This window comes from Taudactylus pleione, unplaced genomic scaffold, assembly GCF_031769625.1.
Source record: "Taudactylus pleione unplaced genomic scaffold, aTauple2 ptg000077l, whole genome shotgun sequence".
NCBI classification, from domain to species: domain Eukaryota; kingdom Metazoa; phylum Chordata; class Amphibia; order Anura; family Myobatrachidae; genus Taudactylus; species Taudactylus pleione.
This window is the reverse complement of record NW_028284479.1, coordinates 4396208-4413784: the sequence shown is the minus strand read 5'-3', so window position 1 is coordinate 4413784 and position 17577 is coordinate 4396208. Positions and strand designations below refer to the sequence as shown.

The following is a 17577-nucleotide window of genomic DNA, read 5'->3' as shown; positions in this document are numbered from 1 at the left end:
AGCGACAAGCGTGCGTCTGTCTGTTAAAGGGTGGTGACACCCTCAAAGTGTGCTACACAAACAATTAAAATATTGTTCTTTTTTTTTCTGTCTTTGTGAAATGTGTGGGCTGTAGCCGCACCTGCATCCTTAAAGCAGCAGCGACAAGCGTGCGTCTGTCTGTTAAAGGGTGGTGACACCCTCAAAGTGTGCTACACAAACAATTAAAATATTGTTCTTTTTTTTTCTGTCTTTGTGAATTGTGTGGGCTGTAGCCGCACTTGCATCCTCAAAGCAGCAGCGACAAGCGTGCGTCTGTCTGTTAAAGGGTGTTGTAACTCTCAAAGTGCTCCAAAAAATCAAAAAAAATTTTTTAATGTGTTTGTGACTTGTGTGCGATGTAGCCACACTTGCATCCTCAAAGCAGCAGCGACAAGCGTGCGTCTGTCTGTTAAAGGGTGGTGACACCCTCAAAGTGTGCTACACAAACAATAAAAATATTCTTCTTCTTTTTTCTGTCTTTGTGAATTGTGTGGGCTGTAGCCACACCTGCATCCTTAAAGCAGCAGCGACAAGCGTGCGTCTGTCTGTTAAAGGGTGGTGTAACTCACGAAGTGCTCCAAAAAATAAAAAACTATTTTTTTTATGTGTTTGTGACTTGTGTGCGATGTAGCCGCACTTGCATCCTCAAAGCAGCAGCGACAAGCGTGCGTCTGTCTGTTAAAGGGTGGTGACACCCTCAAAGTGTGCTACACAAACAATAAAAATATTCTTCTTTTTTCTGTCTTTGTGAATTGTGTGGGCTGTAGCCGCACCTGCATCCTTAAAGCAGCAGCGACAAGCGTGCGTCTGTCTGTTAAAGGGTGGTGACACCCTCAAAGTGTGCTACACAAACAATTAAAATATTGTTCCTTTTTTTTCGGTCTTTGTGAAATGTGTGGGCTGTAGCCGCACCTGCATCCTTAAAGCAGCAGCGACAAGCGTGCGTCTGTCTGTTAAAGGGTGGTGACACCCTCAAAGTGTGCTACACAAAGAATAAAAATATTCTTCTTCTTTTTTCTGTCTTTGTGAATTGTGTGGGCTGTAGCCGCACTTGCATCCTCAAAGCAGCAGCGACAAGCGTGCGTCTGTCTGTTAGAGGGTGGTGTAACCCTCAAAGTGTGCTCCACAAACAATAAAAATATTCTTTTTTTTTTTCTGTCTTTGTGAATTGTGTGGGCTGTAGCCGCACTTGAATCCTCAAAGCAGCAGCGATAAGCGTGCGTCTGTCTGTTAAAGGATTACATCGGTGACAGCATCCAAGTAGGCATATCAGACAGTCCGTACCTGTACTGGCAGGAAAAAGAAGCAATTTGGAGGTCCCTGTACAAACTGGCTCTATTTTACCTGAGTTGCCCCCCCTCCAGTGTGTACTCCGAAAGAGTGTTTAGTGCAGCCGGGAACCTTGTTAGCGAAAGGCGTAGGAGGTTGCTTCCACAAAATGTGGAGAAGATGATGTTCATAAAATGAATGATCAACTCTTCCAGGGAGACCAGCCTCCAGAACGTACAGAGGGACCTGTGGTTCCAGCAGGGACGAATTAATACTCTGTGAGGATGAGGATGTACATAACACTGAAGAGGGTGAGGAATCTGTGGATGAGGAGGATGAGGACGACTTCTTGCCTCCGTAGAGCCAGTTTGTGCAGGGACAGATTAATTGCCAGCTTGTTTTGTGGGGGCCCAAACGAACCAATCATTTCAGCCACAGTTGTGTGGCAGACCCTGGCGCTGAAATGATTGGTTTGTTAAAGTGTGCATGTCCTGTTTATACAACATAAGGGTGGGTGGGAGGGCCCAAGGACAATTCCATCTTGCACCTCTTTTTTTTCTTTGCATTATGTACAGTTTGGGGCCTAGTTTTTCAATGCCATCCTGTCTGCCACTGCAGTTTCACGCCTAGATGGGTCACGTGTTTGTGCCGCCCACTCGTGTCGCTTAGCATAGTCATCCAGCTACCTCGGTGCAACCTTTTGGACATAAAAACACTATTGTGAGGTGTGAGGTATTCAGAATAGACTGGAAATGAGTGGAAATTAAGGTTATTGAGGTTAATAATAGCATAGGAGCAGAAAAACCTACAAATTCTGTGATTTTAGCTGTTTTTATGCTTTTTTTCAAAAAAATACAGATCCAAAACACAAAACCCAGAACCCAAAACACGGAAGGGTGGTTTTGGCAAAACCAATCCAGATCCAAAACACGAAGAAAGATCCAGATCCAAAACCAAAACACAAAACACGAAAAGTGGCCGGTGCACACCCCTAATTTTTGCCATAAGATAATCTAGAGATATCATCTACTGTATGCATAAATTGCTGAGGATAGCCTAGAAGCACTGAGTCTACCCAGATTCAAGTGAAATAGCAAGCAGATTGCAAAATAAGAGACTTGGAAAAGTATTGTGAAATACACTTTAGGTACATTTGGATTAAGTGAATAAAATGTATGTATGATGCAGGACAATCAAAAATTGGTCCTATTTTTTTTTAGTGTTGCATATTATTTTAATAATACCAATGATATCATATTTAGAACATAAAAATGAGGACACAAATCTAAATTTGCCTATCAAAGACAAAATCATAGCATATAATAACAAATTCAAAAGTAGCAAGACAACATACCAGTGTACAGTAGAACGTGCATACTAGTCCAGTTGCAATCATTGCTCCCCAAAGATTAAATCCTGAGACTGAAATAAACAAAACTTTAGTCAACTTTATGTAAAATAAATAATACTTATTCATACAATAAGTATAGCAATATGCCCAACTGCTTACCCTCTACCATCTAAACTTGCTCTGGGTCACAGCCCCAGGCCTTTCATTAGACTAATCACAATGATAAGGTAGCTGCACACTGTATAATGTTTATTTCAGATACGACTAATCAAAATAAAATCTGTCAGCATATCGGTCATCAGTGCGTTGACGCTGCAAAATGTTTACAATACCATAACCAATTTGATCGCATACAATGAGTTGCCACAGGGCCTTGGGCCCAGGATGCCCGATCAGCGCTGTACTTACCTGAGCAGCCTGTCACACCACCTTCTGTACCACGTCATGCGCGTGATGACATGTCGCGCGTTCAGTGGGAGGGGCCGGAACCGGGCGCATCTGCGCCTTGTTATGACCCTGAGCTGCCTAAAAGATGCGATCAATCGATCAGACTGACTTATCTGAGATAAATGGAGATTGCATGTGCGTACTCATTATACAATCCTCTGTCAGATCCTGAAATTCATGGATGATCTGACAGATAACTCTTCTAGTGTGTGTGTACCCAGCCTTAGATACGCTACATATGGAATGGAAAGTGGAGTCATTTACTACTTTAAGAAACAGAAATACACCTATATTAACGTATCGCAAACAGACTCACACCACATAGAACAGCCTCATGATCCATTTCTGCAGGATCTTGTTGGTTATATTTTATTGCGTTTAGATATGTTCAAAGTTTGCAAACACGAATCACAGCCGAGTATTGTTCTGCCCCTTACTAACTTTAATGTTTGCTCTTCGTATGCTGTTCTTTGACTTTTTTAAGCGGCCATATAACTCATAATAGTAAGGAGGATTTGATAGGTACTTTTAATTCTAAGATTTCAAATACGCTTTTTTTAAATACACTAGCTTCCTTGTCAAAATCAATGCTGGTATTGTTTAGTACGATGGCACAAAAAGGTATATTAAAAAATATGGTAAGATAATGAATTACACTTTTGTGGTGTTAAAATGTAAATTTTTCCTGTATTGAGTATGCTTTATTTACTATGTGAAATCTCCACCCATTGTGGTCACTTTATTATCTCTTACCAATCTCAAAGTTTGGTTTAGAGATTTCAGCACTTAGAAGTGCTCATGAGAGTATTTAACAAAAGGCCAAGCTAACCATACTACCTAGAAATAGCCATTATCCTGAACTAAAATGAATACAGATACGAAACACAACCGCCATTTTGTGCTATTTTATTCTTCACTAAAGAACTAAACCTAAACCTATACTGTCATTGTCTATATGGTAATCCCTAACCTCAATTTCAGAGTGTGTTTTCAATGGTGTCAGGAGGAGTAATTGTTCTGCAATGTCCCAGATAGCTACATATGTCACCGCCAGCATCATGCAGCCAAATAATAGATGTATTTCAGGTATTTGCACTAGCACTGGGAATTTTAATCGGATTATTTCGTTTGGCATGATTTACGTACCTTGATTCAGTGCCAGTGCAGGTGCATAAATTACAATGCCAGTATACAAAACCTGGAAAGACAAACATAATTGGAGGAAGTTATATGGTTTTTTTCTGGTCAGTTTTGGATAATAATACATATGGCTGGGGTGGTAACACAGGGTCCACAGCTGCAGGGAGCTTACAACAAATAGATCCATCGCTGTCATTTTATTTTTCTCTTCTAAGGAAGTGGTTGCAACTATCTTGGTACTGTGACACACTGGCTGGCACAGACGACCTATTTCTTTCGTGACACACCAATGTGAAACTATGTGGACCAGTCTTTTGCCCCAATTCCAGGACAGTTTAACATTTCAGACATTTTGCATACCAGTGGCATTTGCATGTGGTATTGAAGGGGTGCTTTTAGTAGTGGGAGAGAGACTGGTGGCCCAGTATTTCAGAATGGGACGTGGCATACCGTGGCCTGTGGTGCATGGCCACATTACAATGTATGCTTTCAAGCCCAAATTGGGACGGCATAACATTGGGAGGTTTGGCTAAAATAATGTTAGAAGTAAATGGAGAATCGTGATTAATTAGATGTGTGTTTGAAAAACAGAACTACTTGGTTTATATTTACATAAAACTATAGGTGACCTTTATTTCCAAAAGCATAACTTTAACATTCTTTCAGATATTTCCCCCGTCTGATTGCAAAGTCTTGGAACACATGCACTGGTATTGTGACACAGATGTGTACTACACACTGGTTGGTAACCACTGTTGTAAGGTGTTTTGTAAATAACTGGAAATTATTTATGAAGCAAAAAGGGATACCAAACTACAGTTAACAAGCTGCAGAAGGTGTGCAGTGACAAAGTTTACAAAAATACATAAAAATGATAGTGATCCATCTTTATTTAAATATAGTGCAGCGCAGGCAAAACACTTTGGGTTAAATAATTTATGAAGATTCGCATTTGCCGTCACATTGTTGCCTAAAAATCCATTATTTACTAACCATCTGATTTCATATGAGTGTCAATGGAAGTCTGACGGTGATGTCCATCGTATATTTTCCGTCTAAAACCCCATCGGATATACCCTTTTCCGATAGAATCTGCCATCAATCTGTGGCGGATTTAAAGCATGGCACAGATCACTATGATCTGTGCAGGGTTTGTTAGGTTACCGTATAGAAATGTTTACAATTATTTAAAAAATTGCCTGGGGTCCCCCACCATATCAGTACCCAGCCTCAGACCTCTCAGCCTAGGCTGGTATTGGAAAATAGGGTGGTAAAAACAGCATGGGGTTTCCGCTTCTGTCAAATAACTAACGCTAGGCGGAACCAGCCTTGGGTATAATGCTATAGCAAGGAGACAGACAGTTTGAGGTCTCCCAAAGTGGTCAGCCCAGGGTGGGAGTCCCTAGGAACTTTGGGACCCCTCCCCTTACCAGGGACTTCCTTATTCATGTCAATGGAATGTGGCCAGGAGTGACCCTGTCACATTCGTTGTCGCCCTTCAAAGGTTCCAGCGTTTGTCGGTTTGTTATTTTGCAAACAGCCATGGCTGCCTACATGGAACAAAGAGGACCACATCCCAGGATTTTGCAAGTATTAAATTGGAGAATGAGGGATGTGTGGAGCAGAGGTTATTTCATACATTTATACAACAGTCAGTGTGTATGGAACCGTAGAAGCACCTTCTCACAATTATGACCTCTCAGCATTGCTGGCAGTCTGGACACAGGTTCAAATTGCCCAACCTTTCTTTTAAGCATCCATTTTTTGCATTTTTTCATTGTAAATGTATGATTTTATATGTTGCTCTATCTTATGTACCTAGACTGAGCAAATGGTGTCCCACTCTAGTGTATAAAGAGTAGATACCACCACCATGGAACCATTGAAGATTCCCTTGTGCTCTATTAAGTATTAACCAGTTACACCAAGACAAGCAACAGAACATATTTTTTATACTTTAAACAATATAGGGAATATAATTTACCACTCACCATCTCTATGATAAAAATGACTGTTCCAAGTATCCGCACATGTCTGTTAAAGCGAAGTTCTAAATACTATAAGAAAAATTGCATTAATCACTGTGAAAGAGTACAATAATAATAGAGAATCAATAGTCCACATTCTGCATGTTAAGGACAAGTTAGATGCAATAGTGTATTTCACAAATCACATCCAGCAGTGGATCAATTAGAACGTACAGTAGTCTGACTATAGGAAAGTACTGAATTTTACATTTTGTTTTTTTTTGTGTAAATTTCATAGAATCATAATTAGATTTTGTACTTGCACTATACTGTACACTTGCCTGACCAGACTCATGTGTATCTAATAATATGGTATTTGAGTACTGTTTTAACAAGTAAATGTTACGTTTAAGCTGGAAACTCCTTAGCCAGTTAAACACCTAGAGGTCTTTCATTTTTTGGTCAGCAAAATCTTTCCACATATTCCATTAATCCTGGATGCTCTAGTTTGTGACTGTACTAATCTTTCTCTTCTCCAGAATTTACACGGTGATATCTATCCAGTTTGTGGCATTAAGCTATGTACAGAGTGTATTAGCACAAATACAAAAAACAACCTCAGACACTAATGAAAAACTAGGAAAACATACTGGGGATAATACCATATGAATAGCCGTAAACAATTGTGATCCAAAAGCCTCTGTAATGGTGCATACACACGATTTTATCAACGATTTGAACGATTTCAGCCAGTATTAAAATTAATGTAATTGACCAAATCTGACTGCAAACACAGACATTGTCAGATATTGTTATCTGACAAGCGGGACCGCGCATCGTTCATCGTTGCAGGCTCACATGTCAGATTTTCTTTCAGATATGAATGACTGAACGATTTTTAAAATCGTTATCGTTCAGATCTGACAGAAAATCTGACCGTGTGTATGCACCATTAGAGTAAAATTCTGTGAGGGTTTAAAGACATGTAGGAGATCAAAAACAAAATAAACTAACTGCGCTAAGGATCACAAAAAACAATGGTGTCAGATAAATTATGTAGGCTATTTATTGGACAACAATAAACTCACAATATAAAAACATTCATATAGAATTGCATTAAAATGTTAGAATCAATCTGATACCATGTAGCTTGGAAAACGTGGAAAAATTGCAGGAAATTATTGTATCACTGCAAAGTATCAATTATATCTGATAATATTATGTACTGAAATTTGTTCAGCATAAATAACTGTCGGTCTGATTGTTTGAATGAACTGTATATACTGTACTTTCAGTGTATAGCCAGTTAGTATGATGCACCTGGGATAAGAACAATCCCGTTCTGTAATCGAGACTCGGGCAAGAAATAAGCATTGAACGGGACCAGGGTAGCATGAGTTACCCGTTCACACAGCACCGCGAGCCAGGTTGAACCCGTGTTCAACCCTTCTCTTGGCCAGAGATGAAATGCCGGGTCTCGTGACCCGGCTTATTTCAACCTGTCCATTTCACACTGCACAGTAACCCTGGTTGCTGCGCCTTCACGTGCAATAACCCAGGGTATTGCTTGTAGTGTGAAAGGGGTATTACTCTATTTTGTTTTTGATGTACAGAGTGCGTTACATAACACTGTTCCCACATTGTTCCCCTAAGTCCATTCCCTCCTTACTGCATTTCTTCCCAATATTTTTTGAGGGCTTTTTCTAAATTCTTTTGCCATTGATGCTTATATTTGTTCTGTTTTTACCTGCACTATCTATACATTTCCTCTGCCCTTCACATCTGTGCACCTGCTGTTTATGTCCTTTACAACTCATTTTCCATATTCTACCTGTGGGCACCTGATTATCTCTGTTCTCTTTCCTTAATGCTTGCAAGATGTAACTTATCAGGATAATCAAGAAATATAACAATCAACAGGACAATGTAAGAGTAATAGGGGCCTATTCATGATGTTAATTATCGGGGTCCAAACGGACCCCGATAATTAACATTCTAATTCGCTGTGGCCACCGGAGCAATTCAGCATTGCTTCGGCGCGGTGGCAGCTGATGTGAAATCAGCTGGCCCCGCGAGCGGCTTCACCTTTTCAGAGCAGTGAATCTTTTCACTGCTCCTGTGGGAGCAGTGGCGGCGGTGCGCATGCGCAACCTACAGGTCACGCATGCGCACAAGAGCCCCGACGTCCAGCGGAAGGAGCCGGACATGGGCAGAGGGATCCAAACGGATCCCTTCTCGCAACCCGGTCCTACTTCCCATAGGGAAGAGCGGGTTGCGAACCCCAAGCGGGAGTATTCACCATGTGAAGATGGCGAATGCCTCCGCAGTCACGCTCCGAAAATATTATATTTTCGGAGCTTGATGAATTCTGTCCCCATACTAGTGTATGGGACAGCGGGCCATTCCACAAACGGAAGGTAAGTAGGAGATATCTGTGATATCTCCTGCTTCACCTTCTTAATGAATGGCCTGAATACTTAATTGTCACAATTGCAGGTGAAAATGTGCTTTTTCATCTGCTTTTGTGACAATTAAGTGATGATGAATAGGACCCATAGTGTAACTAGAGTATATGTAACCCCATTGCCATTTGTGCATGTCAGCAAAGAGGGGGTCAATGTAAATGCAACAGGTATGGGGTGATTTGAAGGAAGGTTGCCTCGGCACTATATATAGCTGTCAGGCAAGCAGAGTGACAGTTGGCTGGAGGTGGTGGATGAAAGAGGAGGGAATGGTTTCCCGGAGGTATCAAAAAAGAGCTGCCCAACGCTGAGGTGTCGCTCCACCGGCCAGAGAGAGAGTCAGGACAATGGTACCCACTGATGTTGTAGTGCTGCCCACAGATGGGTGCTTTTCACAGCCAGAGAGAGAGGGAGGCAGCGATTGATAAGAGCTGTCAGGGCAACTAAACAGCCTGTGAGAGAAATTTGAGCTTCTGAGCTGTCAGTGACTGCAGCTGCCGAACAGATCTAAAGAAGAGGATGTAATCAGGTCTAATCATAAATCCTACACATCGCCAGTATCTCTGCAATAAGGGAAACAAGTACTCTACTAGCTCTTTGGACTTTCCCTAACAATGTACTAAGCCTTGGAGAGAGATAAAGTACATACCTATCCTCTAGTAACTGTCTTTTTTCAAACACAAGGGTCTATTTACTAAGCAGTGATAGGAGACAGAGTTAAAAGTGATAAGAAAGTGATCAGGTGCCAGCCAATCAGCTCCCAACTGTCACCTCACAGGCTGTGTTTGAAAAATGACAGTTGGGAGCTGATTGGCTGGCACCTTATCACTTTCTTATCACTTTTCACTCTGTCTCCTAACACTGCTTAGTAAATAGACCCATAGGGCCAAATGTAATAGGGTGAGAGTTTAGAAAAGTGAGAGTTTCTGACACTTTTTAAACTCTGCCAATGTAATAGAGTCCAAAAACAAAGTAACAGAGCGAACTTGCATGTTTTTTTAGACTTAAAAAACTCTCACGATTTAAAATCTCATTCAGATGTTTTCCCATTTTGAAGATAAAACTCAACCAATGTGAAAGTTTACTGCTAAACTCTCACATTTTCTAAACTCTCACCCTATTACATTTGGCCCATAGTCTGTAAAGAGACAGGAGCTGATTGGTTGGTACTTTATCTCTCTCCAAGGCTTAGTACATCTCCCCCTTAGTCCCCTTAAAGGCAGTCAGTTTGTCAGAGATTTTAATACAAGAGAGCTCCTCCATATAGACTACTGCTACATAACAACTATGCTCCTCAGCGTAATAACAAAGTTTATCATCCATGGCCATTAAGGAGACATATTGATAAGCCACTATCTCAGAGAGGATACAGGAAATGCTGTATTCATTTGTGATTATTAAAGCTACAAAAACAATGATATAGATACTTAGGGCCGTATTCAATTAGAGGTGAAAAGCCGCAATCGCCGAAAAAGTTTTGCCTATTGCCACTTTTCGCCTGTTTGGAACTTATCTCCAAATTCAATTCCAGCCGGAATTCGCCTATGCAGAAACTCAATGCAATGTAATAAGCAAAAAAGATTTGCCTATGAATAGCAGGTGAAAAGAAGTGCAAATTCTTTATTTTGGGGTGCAAACGTGGGGAAACGACTGAGAACCCTTGTGACAGTCCCCCAAAGGACAAATCTCGAAGAAAAAAAACAACCTAAGAACACCCCAAAAAAGTACTTTCATTTTTGGGGCAAAAAAGTACTTTCATTTTTGGGGCAAAAAAGTACTTTCATTTTTGGGGCAAAAAAGTAAAAAGTGGGGGGACAAGCATAAAAACTAGCTAAATAGACTTCTTGGGGGTCTGCAAGGATGGGTCAGGTGTTCTTAGGATTGCAGGTGCATGTAGCAGATGAGTTTTTGAAATTTTTTAAAAGTTCACTTTAGAAACATTTAAATATTCTAGCACCCATTTTCAAGTACCCCAAATTTGACTGGCCTACTTATTTTCACCAAAAACCCTGCTGTATGCCATTCTTCACCACTTTTGCATAGACGCTAAGAAGAAGCAATTTAAACTACTTAAGTACCCCAAACACTTTTATTAGAGCTTTTATTACACATCTACAGCCCTATGTTAGCGCATCTTTTTTTGGGGTACAGACTGACTTCCCCACTTCAGATAGTACTTTCCGCCTGTTCCGCATTTGCCGTTTTTGCATGGTTTGGAATTGAATAGGGTGAAAAGCGGGGACGCGCATGAAAAGTTTTCACCTCTAAAACAGGTGAAGGAGGCGGAAAGTCGGGTAGGTGAAAAGTTCGGGACTTTTTGCCTCTAATTGAATACGGCCCTTAGAGAGTAGATCCAAGAGACAGAGAGGGGATCCTCTGATTTATAGCAACTCCAGCAACAATCACTTTTGAAGATAGTAAAGATTATCGACTGCCACTTTCAGTAGACAAGCTATCTAATAGTAAAACCTACTAAAGCAGGGGTTCCCAACCACGGTCCTCAAGGCACACTAACAGTCCAGGTTTTAGGGATATCCTTACTTGAGCAGAAGTGACTTAATTAGTACCTCAGTTATTTGGATTTAACCATCTGTGCACAATCATGGATATCACTAAAGCCAGGACTGTTAGTGTGCCTTGATGACCGAGGTTGGGAATCACTGTACTAAAGGATACATACAATAATATCAACTACACTACAAACAGATGTTAATACATTATGAGAATCTTGGATATAAAGACTAAGGGGAAGTGAGTTTTAGACGAGATGTTGCCAATAGCAACCATTAAGATTCTACTTAACATTTAACTAGCACCTTCTAGAAGATAATAGCCAGAATCTGATTGATTGCTATGGGCAACATCATTTTTAAAATTAATTTCCAATAACTCTCACTTTAGTAAATTTACCCCTAAGAGAAAGCCAATACTTAAAATGATACACAAACCTATATATGCATCAGACATAATGTGCACTAAAGTTTCTGCAAACATATCTGGTTGAGTCATTTACTGTTGAGTAAAGTGATGTGATATTATCGAAGCATTATATTCCTTGTCAAGTGTTAAATAAATATAGTACTATTACATCTGGAGAATTAAGGAGTGAATGAGTGGGATGCATGGTGGGATACTGGGGACTGAAGATGGAAGTTAGATATACACAGAAATTGCATCTACCAAAAGGTGGGTAGGGCCTTAAGTGTTGGATTGCTATGGATAGGGATATTATAACAAAGTGCGAGTAAGTTATTAGAAAGGGGGTGAGGGTGGAATATAGAGGTAAAATTACCTGGGAAAGCTTGTCTAGTATTATGTTGGGGAAATAATCAGTATCCCATGGATTCTAATTGATGATTATTACTTTAGCTGGTATAATTAAGAAGTAAAATTTTTATGTTAAATTGTACTTAAAGTTTATATTTATTTGTCCCTGTTTTACCTCTCCAGTAACTCTTACTCTATGTAATAAAAATACATTTTTCTTTGTTATATATATATTCATTGGTCTAGTACAGTTATTCCTAAGGAACACAGGGCCTGATTCAGACCCGCTCGCTAAGATGCATACTCTCGCTGGTATGCAGTGTATATGCATTGTCCGCATGTGTATGCATTGTGCGCATGCGCATACCTTAGCGAAAGTACACAATGCATTCGCTCGCTGCACTTAGACAACCCAGCACAGTGAGTGGCAGGGGAAGCTGTTTGTAGGTTGTAACAGGGGCTGGCCATTAAAAACGGGGGTGGGGAGGTGGAAATGCCGGCATGCCTGAGCATCTCAACGGCGTTTTGGAGGTGTGTATAATTATAAGACACCATCATAGTACACGTCACCTGGCTTGTTCTTATACTGAAGTGCTGGCAGTGCTTGCGGCAGGGTATGGTCAACCTCAAGCGCTGCAATAGCATCCAATGCTACACGATGTACCGATGGTTGCATACACTTCCTGGACATGATGTGCCCAGGTGTCTTAAAACAGGCTGGTGGGTGTCTGCATACACTATGTGATCGCTCTCTAAGAAATACTGGGCGTGCTAATGCATTGCTGTGTGATAACTGCCTACACAATTTGCATACACATCGTGCGAGCGATCACATCTAGCGAGCGGCTCTGAATCAGGCCCACAATTCACTAACCCTTATTCCTGAGAAAATTGGGGTATTTCCAATGCCTACCCCAGGTGGATTGTGGGTTAACATTTGGAAGCTTGGTTGGAGGCACCATTGATAGACCAACAGAGAGAAGAAATAATCAAAAGAGTTTTAGCCCATATAATACCAGTGAGCAGGGGCTACGTATAGAACCTATTACCATACAGTATAATAATCCAATTATGACATACCTCATATGTGCTTGCTATATTAAGTCTATAAAAAACAGGAAGGAAGATTTCTGCACAAATAAGAACTACCAGTGCATAGGATATAGCAAAAATGCTGTACATTGCCCCATAGCGGTATACATCAGCAGGAGTTCCTAGGATAGTGACTGCTGACATAAAGCTGGCAGTGAGGGATAGAGCCACTGGCAGTGCTGTCATACTTCTTCCTCCTGTCAGGAATTCCTGTGATGTGGTTTTCCCTCGTCCTGCAAAGGCATAATATACTCCAATGGTTGCAGAGATCAGCAAAACTGCAGCAAACACAACATAATCCCAGGTGGAAAATAAACCAATGTCTGTGGAATCAGCCATAGCTTTTGCAGGTGGACTTCTTAGCATGTATCCTATATGTATGATTTAACTATATTGAAGAACAGGTTTATAAATCACAAAACACAGGGTAGGCAGGGTCACATCTCTCCGGGTGCCAACTGTGACGCAATAGCCAGAGGGAATTTGCCATCAACCTCTGCCTATTAACTGGTATGAGGTGTGAAACAACTTTGCATAAAGGAACAATAATTTCCACACTCTAAAATAAACAAATCTTCCTGCTGATTTACGCCTACTTCTTATAGTGTTCAGGCAGAACTCCGGAGAAAATGACAAGTTTGGGGCTTTTAGTTCATTCTGGAAAATGTACTTAAATATCTTAAAGAGACACTAATGGGCTGGGCCAAGATTACATTGTACATGATTCAGCTATTGCTTCACCAGGTGCACCTGCAATGCTTTGTTAGGTGCGGAAACACGCCAAACCCTGAATAGGAACTAGTAATAACAAATCAGATTAATATAATGTTTACATTACCGTAAGTTTTTAAAACTTTATTTGTCATCTAATATCTGTATTCTGTATACGTCACACACTGTAATAAAGAGCCAATGCATGCCCCTTTATAAGCCTAAGAGTCCTAATGCCCTCATATAGGGCTCTATTTACTACAATCCGCATATTGAATGCAGATTGTAGTGTAATATTATCGACTGAATTTGCATTGCGAATTCAGGCAATATCACAGGGATTTACTACAAAGCCTTGCAGGGACAGAGCTTGCGATAAAGCTCTGTCCCTGTGAATCCCCTTCAGAGCCTTATCCTGGTATTTTCGCAAAAAATACCGTGACTAAGTGCCCGCGCATGCGCCAGACCGGCCGCCACTGCTACCCTCCCTGGCACTAAGCCCCGCCCCCTGTGATCGCGGACACTCCCTCCCTTAATTACACTTACCTGCATGCTCCGGGCCTCCGGTGGTGTTCTCCATGCCTCCGGTCAGGTGATCTCCTATACTGCACTGTGACCCGATCACCTCATGACCGGGCAGCAGTGCACTATGGGAGACCAGCTGACCGGAGGGGAGTCATCACCGGAGGCCTGATCACCGGTCCCTGGAGTCAGGTAAGTAAAACATTTTTGTACCAATGCGACCTGCTTACTAAAAATAAGTGATACTTAGGGGTTGGAGTAGAATTTTACGAATTCCGCTCCAATTGCCCTGTAATAGCCATAGGTGATACTAAAATAATGTAAAAAGGGTGTGAAAACACCCTTTTTCACATTATTTTAGTAAAAATAATGTTAGTCCCTAATGCCCTCATATATGCCTCTGAGCTCCCTTATGCCCCTCTTTATGCCTCAGAGCCCCATCATGTCCTTAATGCTGGGCCACCTATCCAAAACTAGTAAGCCTCTGGACAACACTGCTGATTTCAGGATTGTCCAGAGTAATCTTGGACAGGTGATAATCTTACCCCTCAACTCACCCTGTGTCAGATACAATACTGTTCCCCAGGCTCCCCCTTGTGTTACATTCATTACCATTCCTCTCAGCATCCCCATGTTAGATACATCACTATCCCCTCTGATTTCCCTGTGTTACATACATTACTCTCCCCCCAGCTCTCCCTGTGTCACATACATACTGTAGCTGTTACCTCAGCTGTCGGTACTCCCTGAGTTTCATACATTATCAATCTTTCATCAGCTCAGCTCCCTTGTGAGCACTGAAGAAATGAAATAGTGCTGACTAAGCTTGATTAATGTAATACTAGTGGCGTAACTAGGGCAGGGCTGCCGGGGCTCGTGCCTTGGGCGCCGTGGGACCGGCGGCACGTGTGGTGGGCGCCGCCGTCATCCACAGTGCAGGCCCAACCTAGTCAGTCAGTGTAGTGCAGAAGGCATTGAGTGCGGTCCGTACTACACAGTTACACACACATCACGACGTCTCTCCCATGGGACCGAGCGGGAGGACAGAGACGCAGAGAGCCGGGGGTGCGGAAGGACCGGGGTTTCAGGTAAGTGAAGTCAGTGTTATGTGTATGTCTGTGTGTGTGTGTTATGCACTACTGGCCGGGGGCACTACGGAAGGCACTGTATAAGGGGCACAGCATAGGGGGGATCACTGTGGGGGGCACCGTATAAGGGGAACTACTGGGGGCCTTCATAAGGGGGGAAACTGTATAAGGGGCACAGCATAGGGGGGTCACTACTGGGGGCACTGCATAGGGGGATCACTACTGGGCGCGCTGTATAAGGGGCACTACTGGGGGCACTGCATAGGGGGATCACTACTGGGCACGCTGTATAAGGGGCACTACTGGGGGCTTGCATAATAGGGACCACTACTGGGGGCACTGCATACTGGGGGTACTGTTTAAGGGGCATTACTGGGGGACTGCATAAGGGGGACCATTACTGGGGGCACTGCATAGGGGAGACTGTATAAGTGTCACTGCATAGGGGGGACTGTATAAGGGGCACTGTATAAGGGACTACTGGAGGCACTCTACAAAGGGCACTACTGGGGGCACTGTATAAAGGGCACTACTACATGAGGCACTGCTACTGGGGCACTACATCAGAAACATATGCAAGTGCACACTATGCTGAGCATAGAGTGTGCACTTGCATTTGTTTCTGATTATCTGCTTGCAGCACTACAAGTCTCAGCAGGTAGCACCTCACATTGTGCTTAGGGTGTGCAATCTAGGGCCCCTCCCCCTATGTATACTGGGGCACTACTACAGTGGGCATTGCAAGAGTGGCACTACTACTCAGGGCATTAAGGTGCATATGGAATGGAAAGGAATGTTCCCAGAGTGACGAGAAAGGGGGGTTTGTGTCATGTTGACAGGCCACATTTTTCAGTAGACACGCCCCTTGTGTCATGTGACCGCGGCCATTTTTCGGCACACATATGGGGGGCTCCATTTTTCATCTTGCCTTGGGTTCCAAATACCCTAGTTACTCTACTGTGTAACACATTTAATTTAAAAAAAACTATTTTCTTTAAATGATTACATGAACAAAAATGATATGCAATAAAAGCTGCCAGGAAGAATAATCATTTCATATGGGTGCAAGTGTTTGAAATACACTCAAAATCATTAAACAAAATCGAGATTCCCTTGTGATCCAAAAAGATGGCTGCATGTGTATAGGGTTAATTCTCTTTAATTTAACAGATAGGAACAAAGGGCACCTAGTCGCCTTCCATGTAGACAATGTTTAATTTGTTAGTGTATGAGCTACAGAGAGTTAGACACAGGATTAGAAGGTGTTAGTATTGGCTTTAATGTTCCAAACAACCAGAAGCAGTTTATGGAGGGGATGCAATCGGGAAACCGGCGGACGTGATCCCGATAGCCGGCTTCCCGACTGCTTTATCCCGGCGTGGGTTAAATGACAGGTGTCTAAATCTAGACACCTATCATTTTCCCGATGCCGGAGACAGGCGCCCGGCATCCCGATCAAAGGGATGCAGGGCGCCGCGAGCGGACAGCTGTGGGGGGGAAGGGTTAGGTTTAACGCACCCGTGGGGGACTTAGGGTTAGGCACTCCCCGGGAGGGTTAGGGTTAGGCTAGGGGGAGGGAGGGTTAGGGTTAGGCACCCCCGGGGGGGGACTTAGGGTTAGGCACCCACCTGGGGGACTTAGGTTTATGCAGTGGGGAAAGGGGGGGTCAGGGTTAGGCACTTACATGGGGGATTAGGGTTAGGCACTTGGGGGGGAGGTTAGGGTTAGGCACCCCTAAAGAGGGTTAGGGGGGTTAGGTTAGTTATTACTCACCTGAGGATGATCGGGATTTCCAGCACTGCCGGCTGCCACTGCCGGGATCTGTTCATCTGTCGGATTGCCGCTGCCGGGAATCCGATTCCTTATGGAGCGTGCTTCCAAAATTTTGTTGGCTTGTAAGTTGTAGCAAACATTGTTAGTATAAGGAAGCACATTAAACAGCATCACGATACGTCAGTGTAGTCAATAGTAGCAGCATTGAATACTTGTTGATAATGCTGCATGTGATGCAAACAAGCAAATCATAGTGCATGAATGTATCACCCCCGGCACCCGCAGGGCCAGGAGCTGCAAAAGGAAGCCCATCCCTGTGATGTACAATACAAATTTTTGGTCACATATATCACCACATCTGGTGCTAACCACGGTACGGTTCAAACCTTTTACAAATTTGGATAAATTAAGAAAACTGTTGGATGTGACAGTAATTGTAGCAAATACTGTCTCTTTATTACTTTTTT

General features: G+C 42.5%; 1 protein-coding gene across 1 annotated transcript in view; it reads right to left on the bottom strand.

The window, feature by feature from the left end:
* The window catches only part of LOC148532440 (sodium-coupled monocarboxylate transporter 1-like), a 74313-nt gene extending 60958 nt beyond the window's left edge, over positions 1 to 13355 (bottom strand). Inside the window, exons 1-4 of the mRNA XM_088467875.1 lie at positions 13005 to 13355; positions 6220 to 6285; positions 4235 to 4286; positions 2645 to 2712 (exon numbers count right to left, since the gene is read on the bottom strand). Of these exons, the coding sequence (XP_088324001.1) occupies positions 2645 to 2712; positions 4235 to 4286; positions 6220 to 6285; positions 13005 to 13355 (537 nt within the window). The remainder of the gene's footprint in view (positions 1 to 2644; positions 2713 to 4234; positions 4287 to 6219; positions 6286 to 13004) is intronic.
* Between the last annotated feature and the right edge of the window lie 4222 nt (positions 13356 to 17577).